Below are 12,885 nucleotides of genomic sequence, written 5' to 3'. Positions count from 1 at the left end.
AGTCTGCATTACACTGAACTTAAATCTTTACTGCATTAGTGTTTTATTACATTACAAAAATTTTTAATTTGCATTATTATTATTAGCCATATGGTACAAGGAAGCCTGAGGCTTATGCTGCACCAATGCATAAGTACATGTCATTTATCTTTTTAGAAGTAGCTATCAAGAATAATGATACATTCAACATGTCCTAATTAAGGATGATGAGGAATTAGAAAAGTAACTTTTCAAAAATCTATCAGTTATTCATAAGTTACTGCACCAAGTGACAGTCAAGTGACAGTTACAAAGGTAACCCATGATTTTGATGCACAAAATCATGGGTTACCTTTGTTTTCACCTTGCTTTTCTTAATTTGCAATGGATGTTATAAATACAGAACAATACACAGCTCTGAAGTTTTGCATGTAACTACAGAAAACTACAATGACCATTACAAGAGGATTATGGTGATGAAGCACTACCATTCAACTGCTTTTCAGTGATTCAACGAAACCCAACAGTTATTTGAGAAAAGCGGAAGGCTTAAACTGCAAAAATCTATTATAACAGAGGAGACATTAAACACAACAGTCACCGTGTGCAAAGACTGATGGATGGCCACAAACAACAGCTGATGTGCTGAAAATATTAGCAAGCAGCACAGTATAATCTACCATATCCTTACACAACATCAGGAAGCATTGTCCATTCTTGGCTTCAAATGCAATCACTTGTGCTTGCTGCACATCAGGTATTGCTCTGACATTGCTTCACATGACGTCTTCCTATTTCTCACAATAAAGGAGCTCCATAATCACTGCTTCTGGACCAGAGGGGTAGCCATCAAAGCTGCTAAAACAATTTTAAAGGATATGTCCAAGAACAACTTCAAATATGTATTAAGATACTGGAATGAGTGTATGAATTCAGAAGAAAGCATTTTGAAAAGGATCACACAATGTTGATATGCAAGTTATTTAAAATCATTCTTAGTCTTTCTTAGTCCTCTAGCAGGTGCACAAAAAAACAACAGCAGAAATGTGGTTATCTTTACTTCGCTAATCAATTTTTTGTTAAAAAGGATATTTCCCATTTTAAACTATTTAATAGTTTAAAATGGGAAACTATAAAATTTTATTTTTAATTCCTACAGTATATGTACAATAAAATCAAAAGTGAATAATTATACTGGTGAATACTACAATTCACGCTTATGTAATTACAATAATAATATTTAATTCAATAAGTTTTACTGCCTTTGGTGCAATGTATACATGAAATGACAGTTAAATGGTTAAGCTGCCTTCATAATTTTATCAATCCTTTTCTTTTTTTTTTTTTTTACACTGATGGTTAAAAATTAGGATATCATCTGCAAAGTAGGCAATTTTTGAGAATAATATGAGAACACAGCAGATATGAATGTGTAGGGGAGTGATTCAGTACACAATATACACGGAAGTGTGTCCAGACACTTTTGGTTATATGGCATATGTATATATGTCAGTTATAAGGATTTTAAAAAAATAATATCTGGATTAAAGCAGAACTTCTGGACATGCTAATTCAAGTAAATAAATAAATAAATAAATAAAAAAAGCCTGTTCAAATTTATGTAGCCAAATTTCTTTAATGCAATATAAAATTTTCCACAAAACCTTTGAAATACAGACCAAGTACTGTAATTGAAATGATCCAAGGAACCACTTTTGAAAACAACAATTTTTAAAGAGTTGCATGAGCCAACCAGAAAGTAGTTGATTGTTAGTGCTAAAATAAAGTTTATTTAACCCAAAATATATATCGATATCCACTGAAATATTTGCACTGGAAAATATTTCAGCTGAGCTTTTCAATACTTTATATATATATATATATATTAGCGTTAGCAGAGGTATATGATGCAAGAAAGCAGCATCAGCCAAAAAAAAAAAAGTAAATAAAAACACTTCATTTCACCCGTCCATTCACCCCAAAATTTTGTTCAGTTCTTCCTTGAATTTATTTAAGCTATCAACTTCCAAAATAACAGATGAAAGTTTGCTCCAGCAATCAACTACCTGCTGGGTAAAGGCAAATTTCTGCACATCCATTCTACAACTGTCTTTCCCCAATTTAAGTTTCAATGCAAGAGGAAGAATCCCATCGAGCCTGCTCAACCCATTCAAGGCCTTATAAACATCAATCAAATCACCTGACAGGTGCCTAGTTTCCAGACACTGCAATTTGCAGTACTTAAGTCTTTTTTGGTAAGAGCATCCCTTTGTTCCTTCACAAATCTTGTTGTTGTTCTCTGTATGCATTCTAGCAACTTCACATCCTTCTAAAATGAAGCCTCCAGACCTGTATGCAGTACTCAAAGTGTGGCCTGACCACTGCCTTATACAAAGGGATAATCACCACCTTATCCCTGCTGACAAAATTCCTGCATATCATTGACAAGACCCACTACCTACTCTGGTGGCCTGTCCACACTGCTCAGAAAATTTCATATCTCACTGCACAAATTACCTACAGGTCTTTTTCATTCTCCACCTCCCTGAGTGTAGTACCACACAGTTGGTACACTTTTCCTGGGTTACTGTTACCCATGTGCAGTACAGGCAACCCCTGTGTAATGCAGTACTTCTAACAACACAATTGATAATTTGCAGAAATCCTTACACAACGCTGTACTTAAATAATATGGTTTGAGAATTTTGGTAAACTTTGCATAACAGTATTTTTGAGCTTTTGTGCAAGGAAAACCCTGCTATTATGTTGGATGTAATTTTTCAACAGTTCCACTCTTTTTGAATCCCCACTGTTGACTTGCTAGTTTAAAAAAAAAAATTGAGAAAATCTCTATAAATCCTTGTACTTTATTTTGTTGGGAAATCTCCGTGTTACGTTCTGTGCTATTGAACTTGTGTGTGTTGAATTTGTGGAAAAATCTAGATTTCAGAGTTTTATTACTATTGGACAGCAAACCTGGCCATCGAAAAGATTTAAGTCATCCAAAAGTTGAAGTTATGTTCCTAACACCACAGTTGTACTACATTAATACAACTTCTTTTATTCAGCCATTAGATCAAGGCATTATATCCACCTTTAAAACTCATTACATCAGAAAATCTCTATAATGGATTTTGAAAAAAATTGATTCCAAATCTGTTGAAGTAATGGAGGCATGGAAACATTTCTCAATTGTGGACTGTATCAGAATCATAGCTTTATCACTGAAAGAAGTAAAACTGTCAACAGGTGTGTGTGTTGGAAAAATGTATGGCCAGAGTCCATTCATTCCAGAAATATGATCGAACTGGCAGAAAACAGAATCGGTATGATAGTTGAACTTGCTACGTTTTGATGATATAATTACTGAAGCCCTCGTGGGTAGCATAGTTGATAGAATCGCTCTCCTCCCCACACTGGGTGGAAAAGACCTGAGTTCGAATCTCGTCGATGACGGGAAGAATTTTTATGAGCCTTTTTCACAAAGTGGCTGAGTCTGTTGGGCTCGGGCGAGGGTAGCATGGTTTTTTTCTCCTGGAAACTTGGGTTTTTTGTGCAGAAAAACAGAAAATAGACCTCAGGAAACACAATTTATAGACAATATACACAGAGTAACATGGCCTTAGTCGCCAATGCCCCTAAAAAAATAAAAAAAGATATGATTACTGAAGATGTTCAAGAATTACTGACAGAAAAAGAAGCTGGCAAAGCAGATTTGGTGGAAATGGCATTGGAGGTAAAACCACATCAATTCAGAGGATGATAGCACAGATAAATTATAAACTTCCAAATTTTACACTAAAAAGCATACGGGAAGGCATAAAGTTAGCCGAGCAATTAGAATCTTATTTTTTGAATGCAGATTCTTGAAAAAAGGATCTCAAAGTTCAAAAGGGAGCATCAAAAATGCTCAGTTCCATACGATGAAATTCATAAAGATTTATCAAGCAAAAGCAAACAAACCCAGATTACTGATTTTTTTAAAGAAAGCAGAAGATACATGAAATCTAGAATGGTATATTTTTGTTAGCTTTTGGAAAGTAACCTCGCCTTTTTGTACTTTTTCTTAATCCCGTATAACACAGTTTCACACAACATGACATTTTATAGGAAACTAACTACCGTGTTATAGGAGGGTTACTTGTACTTTGCATTTGTCAATATTAAACTTCAGTTGCCACTTCCCAGCCCATCTGCCCAACTTTTCCAGATCCTTTTGTAGTAGCATACTGTCATTAACAACTCTACCAACCTTTGTATCAGCTGCAAACCTTGACATTGAGCCTGATATACCTTCATCAATATCACTGATAAATATACAAAACAAAAGTGTGCCCAACACCGAACTCCACTAATAACATTAGTCCACGAAGAGATAGGGGCAATCCATTGATTACCACTATCTTCTCCCACTCAACCATCCTTTTATCCATTGTAGCAACTTGCCCTTAATGCTTCAATTTGCAAAAACTCCAAACACAAAAAAAGTATTAAAACCTACAGTACTTAGTACCATGCAGGCGTTGAAGGCTGAGAAGACAGAAGATACTTGTTGACATTAAACTTGAATTTTTGTAGATTGTAATTTTTGGAAAATATGTGAAGGAAGGTTGTTCTGAAAAATAGAAATAGAAGGGATAAATGGGTAAAAGAAAAAGTTGGTTCTGTGAGTTGAGTTGGATTAACCATGTTGCTGAGCTTTGATAATTATACCTTGAAAATTTCATTTGAGGATGGCAACCTACTATTATCTCCACTTGAGAATGATTAATTTGGTGGATGGTTCATTAAATGAAATACTAATTACAATAAAGCTGTCAGCAAAATACTGAAATGTCGTTCATCATACCTAGAATGATCTAATGTGGGTAAAAAAAGATTTTACTGCTGCTTTCATAAGCTGGGAATATGTAAACATGCATCTTATGAAGCAAACTCCAATTCTCTCGTGACAAAAAAAAAAAAGATTATGCTCTGCTAATGTATGTTGCATGCATATATAGTCTCAAATATAGCCTACAAAATCTTGTGTGGCATATGAAGCATCTGGAGAAACATCTAAGCATTCCTTCCTGTCCAAGTATTTCTTCAACTTTTATATGGCTGTGACTGTAAGTCATAAGCATAAACTAGATATGTAATACAGACATTTGTTTTGACACTGTCTGCTCTGTATTAGTGTACATAGCATGAATTGTTGAGGAGGCTTCCAATCCTGCAGTGGGTTCATAATGGCTGCACTTTACTTTTTTTTTTTTTACTTTAAGGTATGAATTTTCTTGTGCTTGCATATCAAATCAACAGAGGTCCACAAGCAGCATAAAATTTAATCAATTGCAGATTTGTCACAAAACATAAAAGCTTTTAGGAAGAAGGTAGATCTTTGAAAGCTAATGTATATACATTTTTTAGTATGTTTTGTTCTTTTTCTTTATTTATTGGTATTCATCATGAATAGCTTGTTTATTTATAAACCAGTTTTTTTTTTTTTGTTTCATGTGTGCATTAAATGTATTATAGTTAGTGATCGACATAATCCAGAGGCAAAATTGAAATAATTGATTATGGCCAATAATCAAAAACTATAAAGTTAAAAAAAATTCCAACTGATGTTATCAAAAGTAAAGTTGAAATAAAGTTGAAGTAATGTCTTTTTTGCTCCAGGAATGTGTCCCTACACAGAAAGTGGAGACACTGGCTGAGTAGTAGTAGGACTTCTGCTTTAGTTTTGATAGCATCAGTTTGAATCTGTTCACTTTCTTTTTAATGTTTGTTGTTTTTGATTTTATAACTGAATGATTTGCATAATTGATTATTAATCATTTGGTTGGTTTTTTGATATCCAAGATCATAACATTAAGAAAAATATTTCGGCTTACCAGTGAAAATACCAAGGCTCCAATAGAAGCATAGAGGACATGTAAAACCTAGGAAGAGGAGGGGGAAAAAAAAGGAAGAGAGAGAAATAAGTAACAGTCTTATATATACATGTATATACATAAAAAATAAAAAACTGAATATTATTAATATCTATAATTTTTACATAAAAGAAACTTTGCTGTTTGATCTTAAGTATGATCAAATAGCTAAGACTTTTAGTTACCATATAGTAATACAGTAACTAAAAGTCTTCTTGACTGTAATAGTAAAAGCATTTATAGGGATCAATAACAAAGGAGGATGTAACAATAAAAAAAAATTTTCTTCACCAGACAGTACTGAATTTTCTATAAAACTAGTAGACATTCTACTCGTTCATTTTATTTTATATTTATTGCATTTTTTTCCATTTTTATGGAAATGAAAACAATTTTTAATATTTCACAGATGGAACAAAATCAAATCAACTCATCTAACTTATGAACCTCATTTTGCAGTTACCATGCATAGTTGTAAAATTCGGTTCTTAATCTAAGCAGGCCTACTGTATACCTTTTTGTGTATTAACACCTATCCTATGGTTTGTATGCTGAAAAGCTTTAGATTCCAGAAGGAAGAACAATGCAACCCTAATAAAAGACCAGTTATGATCCACATGCTGCATAACTCAGATTTTTTAGGGTTCCAGATAATAGAGAAGTTTTCCTTAAATTTTTGCTGTTTTATTGACACATTAATTTATTTTCTAGAAGTAGCTTTATATCCCTAGTTACAATACTTAGTTTAATTTGAACTTAGATAGAGATTTTGTAGATTATTACTTATTATTGGTAAGGGTATCCAATCCACATGTTGGACAAGATTTTGCAGCTCTGGCAAATGCTAAGTTTTTAATTATATTTAGCAGTTTTATTAAATTATTTTCTATAAGTATAGACCTAGTCAAGTTCCTTGGTTTACTGTTCGTAACTTGCCGCCATTGTGGTATGATACAACTTATATCCCGAACTAGATAGCAAAACACGTAGCACTGTATTACAAATCTGTTAGCTTAGTATAATCACAATTAAATTGTACTTTTTAACTAAATACATATAACAACCTAGATTTTAAAAATGTAACATTATAAATTAATACATAACTTGATAGGAGATACGAAAGTCATATAACGCAACTTGGAGATAATACTCGATATGGAAATATATATATATATATATACACACACAGTGCTTTTTTTGTAAAAAAAAAAAAAAAAAAAAAAAATAGATGCTGGTACTCATTGTTTGCTATCAGGAAAAATTGAAAATTAAAAGGATATGAAAAGTACTCTTTAAAAAAAAAAAAAAAAAATTTGTTTTCTTGATATTTTTACTTTTACCTGTTACTTTCGTAGTAATGTTTTTGGAATAAGAACAACAAATTTAGTATATTAACAGTTTATTAAGCATAAATTTATTATTCAAGTATATAAAAAAAATTAATATGTGAGTAAAATAAGTAAATAAATCTGTCAACTACTGAGTGCTAGGCACTCAGGATGAAGGGTCCGTAGTCACAAATGGCTGTTAGAGTAGTATCTTAAATAGAGAGCTTTATGGTAACTGAAAAAAAAAAGTTTCTGGTACCCCGAGCTTGGCCTAAAACTGAGGAACTAACGAAAACATTGTCTATTTAAGTCTCTCCAGTTGTTGTGAATGACAAGGGTGGGAGAAGCGATTCAGACTTCTTCCTGGAGAAGCAATCAAAGGCTTGGGGGGAGAAGCGACTGGCAGGTGAGAGCCGTGCAAGACTCTGCGCAGGTGCTTCCCCACCACTGCCGCCTCAATATTGGGTCTCTGAGTACCTCCTTGCCAGGAAAACTCTAGGTTTGAAAATTGTTACAAAAATACTTCTCGTTGCAAAATTTATAAATGACCTTTATAGAATTATAAATTTTTTTTTTTTTTTTTTTTTAAATTTTAACACAAAAAGTAAATGATAGATTTCAATCGGAATAGTTTTCCCTTGATAAGCATCGCCCAATGCATAGCTAATGTGATTTTTAAATTTTTAGCTCCATTAGTGATGGAAATAGAGGGGGGGGAAGCACGAAAATTACATTTTCCTGTCTGGCACTGCCATTTTTAATTTTAAAATTATATTTTAAACCTACTCATTGAGCTCTTTCCAACGATTTATAATAAGCTATAGGTTGTCAACAATATTTTTGTTCCGCCCCCATTTCTCAGACAAATTTTTGTCAACAACAATCAATATGGCGTTATGTTGGCCCACATGATGTACAAACCCATGCAAAATTTCAAGCCAATATAGGCTGAGTGGTTCCAGAGATACAATGTTGTGACAGACGGACAGACAACCCAGTGACATTATAAGGGTCCTACGTTAGACTACGGCCCCTAAAAATAATAACATAAGTAAAAATAATTCATAATAAAGTTTTTGTAGAATATTCCAAATTTTTATTAAGTTCTCATCCAAGACCCTAGGCAGACTTCTTTTTTTCCTCTTTGTGTGTCTCTTGCTTGATGTTTCTGAAGCAGCCACGAATCGACATATTGTGCTGGATAGAAGCCGGTCAGTGGTGGGCCTACAATTTTAAACAGTAGCAAAGAAACTGTTTTTGTCATCAACAAAGCTCTGGTTGGGATGGCGATCAGATTCATTTGTGAAAATCATCATTCACATTTGCTCGATGAAATTGGTATCGTACTCAAGAGCGTCCATCAAATGCTTCAATTCTTCTGAAACCATCTTTTCAATTAAGTATTCCCGAAATCCATGAATTGTATCTCTCTCTCTCTCTCTCTCTCTCTCTCTCATTTAATTGTAATCTAATTGACAATTTTCTAACTTCATTTTCACAAAATGCCAACATTTCACATTTAGAAGGTAATGCAAACGTTTCACGTTAGAAGGAAAACGAGGACAACCTTCATTGTCCTCGTTTTCCTTCTCTCGTCATCGGCATTGTCACTAGTTTTTAAATTTGAATTTTTTTTTTTTTTGAAACTGTTCAAAATGTCAGTATCATTCGGATATTCAGGTACTGTGACCATGTAAACAGACAGAGAAAATTTACGGAAAAATGTGGATAATGCACTTCCGCAAAAACAACAGATGATTATTTGTAGGGGTAAAAGAAAATCACTCTCCTAATTCTTGAATGGGATGCTTACAGTTGATTCACAGCAGTATCCAACCTATGGCCCGCCCAGAAAGTTAACGAAAACAGCATTTTAAATTTTGTTAATTATCAAAAAAATTCTCATTAAATGTTTTGTTCAGTGAATGTAATTGTGTAGTACTTAATAAAATATTCGAATATTTTCAATTTTACTTTTACATGCAACATGATATGGAAAATGCAACACACTAAAGAAATCTAACTTTGAATTTTTTTTGAATATTTTTTTTTTTTTTTTTTATGTGAACCCCAAACACGAGAGGTATTAGAACCTATAGTACTTAGTACCGTGCTTGGGTTGGAGGTTGAGAAGACGAAAGAAGATATTTGTTGACATTGGACTTGAACTTCTGTAGATTGTAATTTTCAGGAAATACGTATCAAGGAAGGTTGTTCCAGAAAACGGCAGTTGAATGAATAAATGAGGAAGATGAAAAGTTGGTTCTGTGGGTTTGAAGTTGGACAGTAAATGGATGTTGGCTGGTGGCGGCACGTGTTCGGACTGTTTTGAAAGAGAGAGCGGGAATTATAGAAGCCAATTCAGAAGAACAGTGCCCATGGAAGTATCTGTAGAAGAGGCATGCAGCAGAAACAGTACGTCTATGAGAAAGCGAGTGGAGAGACTCTGTTAGAGATGAATCATTAATTAACCTAACTGCCCTCTTCTGAATGGAATCAAGAAGCCTGAGAGAGGTTTTGGGGGCACCACCCCAAATGTGGGAACAATATTCCATGGCAGGGCGGATTTGCGATTTATACAGAGTGAGCAGCTGTTTGGAAGAAAAGTAACGCCGAGAACGAAAGAGAAAACCAAGTTTTTTAGATGCAGAGGAAGCAATATTTGTAATGTGCTTGTGCCAAGAGAGATTAGAAGTCAAGGTAATCCCCAAAAGAGATATATCCTTTTGCCTAGAAATTGGAGTGTCACTAAAGATAAGCATAGGAGCAGAAGAATCCTTTTTGCGAGATATAAGACAAGACTGAGTTTTAGAAGGGTTGAAATCAACTAAGTTGTCTTTGCCCCACTGGAGAATTACCTGAAGATCGGCATTTAAGGAATTGGTAGCAGATTTTCGAGAAGTTGAAGCTGATTGAGCAGGGCAAGGTTTCTCAAAATGGAAAGTTGAATGCAATGTGCTATCATCGGCAAAACTATGGATAGGATTTCCAGTCAATGGAAGAAGGTCATTGATATACAAGAGGAAAAGAGTGGGGGAAAGAACTGAACCTTGGGGGACACCGGCATTAGTGGAGAAGTTAGAAGACAGAGAGCCATCTACCATCACCCTCAGTGAGCGATCAGAGAGAAAACTGGATAACCAATTACTAAAAACAGTTGGCAAACCATAAGATGGAAGCTTGTTTAGAAGACCTTTATGCCAAACACGATCGAAAGCCTTTGAGATGTCAAGAGCAACTGCTTGTGTTTCACCGAACCTTTCCATTGAAGTAGTCCATAAATGGGTAACATAAGCCAGAATATCACCAGTGGATCGACACCGACGGAATCCATACTGGCGATCGTTGATCAGACGGAAGGTTTCTAGGTAGTTTAAGAGTTGGCGGTTAATTGATTTCTCCATTACTTTAGAAAGAGTAGAAGTAATTGCAATGGGACGATAATTGGATGGGAGGGATTTGTCACCCCTTTTAGGAACTGGCTGGATATGAGCAAATTTCCAAGCAGAAGGAAAAACACCTTTGGAATAAGAAAATGAAAAAAGGCGGCAAAGAATAGGAGTAAGTTCAGGAGCACAGATTTTGAGAACAAGTGGAGAAATACCATCAGGACCTGGAGCTTTCTTAGCATCAAGATTCATCAAAATCCTTCTGATATCCTTTTGACGGAAGACCACAGGAGGCATTGAATGGACCGTGTTGGGAATGGTGGGAGGTGTTTTACCAAGTTCATTAATACATGAGCTGGAAGAAAAATGGGATGCTAGCAGGTCAGCTTTATCCTTGGCTGAAGTGACAACAGAACCATCTGGTTTGGTCAGAGGTGGAAGCAGAGATGGGCAAAAGTTGCGGCCAATAGCTTTGGCAAGAGACCAGAATGCTCGGCTACCATTAGGGCAAGAAGCAAGTTTTCTACTCTTAGCCTGTTCAAACTCTAGTTTGGACTGATTAATAACTGCTTTACAATTGTTGCGAGCTTTGGTGTAGGCAGAAAATGAAACTGAAGAATTAGAAACAAGCCAATTACGATATGCAACATTCTTCTCTTGAACAGCCTTAGCACATTTATTGGAAAACCAAGGTTTAGATAAAGGACGAGATTTTAAAGTGGAGTGTGGGATAAAGGATTCCATTGCTGCAAGAATAATTTCACTGACATGATCTGAGCAAACGTTGACATCAGGAGTTTTGAAACAGTAATCCGACCAAGGAAAAGAAGAAAAGAAGTCTCGCAGGTCATCCCATTTTGCATTCTTGTAATGCCAAACAACACGAGGTTGGGAATAGCCATGAGATAAAGGTTCCATTGGAGAACAGACAATCACCAAGTTGTGATCTGAAGTGCCTAAAGGACCTCTCACTTCGACCGTGTACTTAGAAGGGTTGCTTGTGAGAAAAAGATCAAGCGTATTGGCTGTATGATTAGGATTGTCCGGTATTCTTGTAGGTAAATGAACAATCTGTGCTAGGTCATTAGTAATTGCAAAAGCCTCAGCATCTCGACCTGCTGGGTCGGTGTGACTAGAAAACGGAAGCCAGCTGGAGTTGTGAACATTAAAATCACCAAGGAAAATTACCTCACTGTTAGGAAAGTTGGACTGGAGAAAGTCAAGTTGCAACGAGAGGAAGTCAAAGAGCTCCAAGTGATTAGTGGAGTTGGGAGAACGGTAGAGACAACAGATGAATTTGACACAATGAGGTAGAGAGATTTTAAGCCAGAGAAGATCAAAGAGAGGAGATTCCAAATTGCCAAGTCTCTGAGAGGGAATATCAGAACGGACATATGCACAAGTACCACCTTTGAGGCGAAAGGAATCATACAGCGAATAATTTGGGCATCTGAGATGAACAGTAGTTGAATCAGCCGATAACTGAGATTCTGTCAGAAAAAGTACATGGGGTTTGGCAGACTGCAAGTGGAAATGGACATCGTTGAGATTAGAATTGAGACCACGTATATTTGTGAAATGAATTAGGAAATCCTTGGGAGGTTTAGATCTTTTCGCAGATAAGCTTGTTCTATTAGTTTGACAATTCATGGTGTATTCAATAGAAGAAAAAGTGGGTGGGACATGCTGTATGAAGTAATGAAATTTTTGGATATGGCGTACATGTGGGAAGAATATACCCAGATCCTTGACATAACGTGGCCTCGACAATGCTCCCCGCATACACACTACTCGGACTCCCTCCAGTCACTATCTGGCAGAGTAGAGGTAGCAAGATTATACACTAGCTGATCCGGAAGCCTCCTAGAGAGTTACCAATAGGTTCGGTCCGGTGTACTAACTAGCGGCCGGCCTGCGAAAACTGTTTTAGAGCTGTACCCTCGAAATGTAAGGAATATTGGATCTCGCCACAACGTTCATCATAACCTCAAAAGTCATCAATCATACTGCATGATGGAAGAGATAGGGAAGGGTTGACCGGAACTTAGCTCTAGAGACTAAACATGGGTTCCACCACTTCAAGCCTCCAATAAGCAAAGTGGTGGTATTTCACCGGTTGATGAGAGTCATCTACCACCTAGTACTGCCTGGTAACATAGAGGGGCGGCATTCCTCCATGTGGTGTGGGCGCCACACCTCGACCCCTGCTTACGTTGGTTCACACCTGGGTGGTCACCCACCATGTGCTTGTGCATGGAGGTTATACCCAGG

General features: G+C 35.9%; 1 protein-coding gene across 2 annotated transcripts in view; it reads right to left on the bottom strand.

The window, feature by feature from the left end:
* Positions 1 to 12,885, bottom strand: part of LOC150083628 (protein lifeguard 1-like) — a 144,950-nt gene that overhangs the window by 22,301 nt on the left and 109,764 nt on the right. For both annotated transcript variants that reach the window (XM_090377398.1, XM_090377397.1), the window contains exon 10: positions 5,859 to 5,906. In XM_090377398.1, coding sequence (XP_090233524.1) covers positions 5,859 to 5,906 — 48 coding nt within the window. The remainder of the gene's footprint in view (positions 1 to 5,858; positions 5,907 to 12,885) is intronic.

This window comes from Mastigoproctus giganteus, chromosome 7 (genome assembly GCF_048544385.1).
Source record: "Mastigoproctus giganteus isolate SK-2022 chromosome 7, ASM4854438v1, whole genome shotgun sequence".
Lineage (NCBI taxonomy): Eukaryota > Metazoa > Arthropoda > Arachnida > Uropygi > Thelyphonidae > Mastigoproctus > Mastigoproctus giganteus.
The sequence above is the reverse complement of the archived record's forward strand: the minus strand, read 5'-3'. Positions and strand labels throughout refer to the sequence as shown.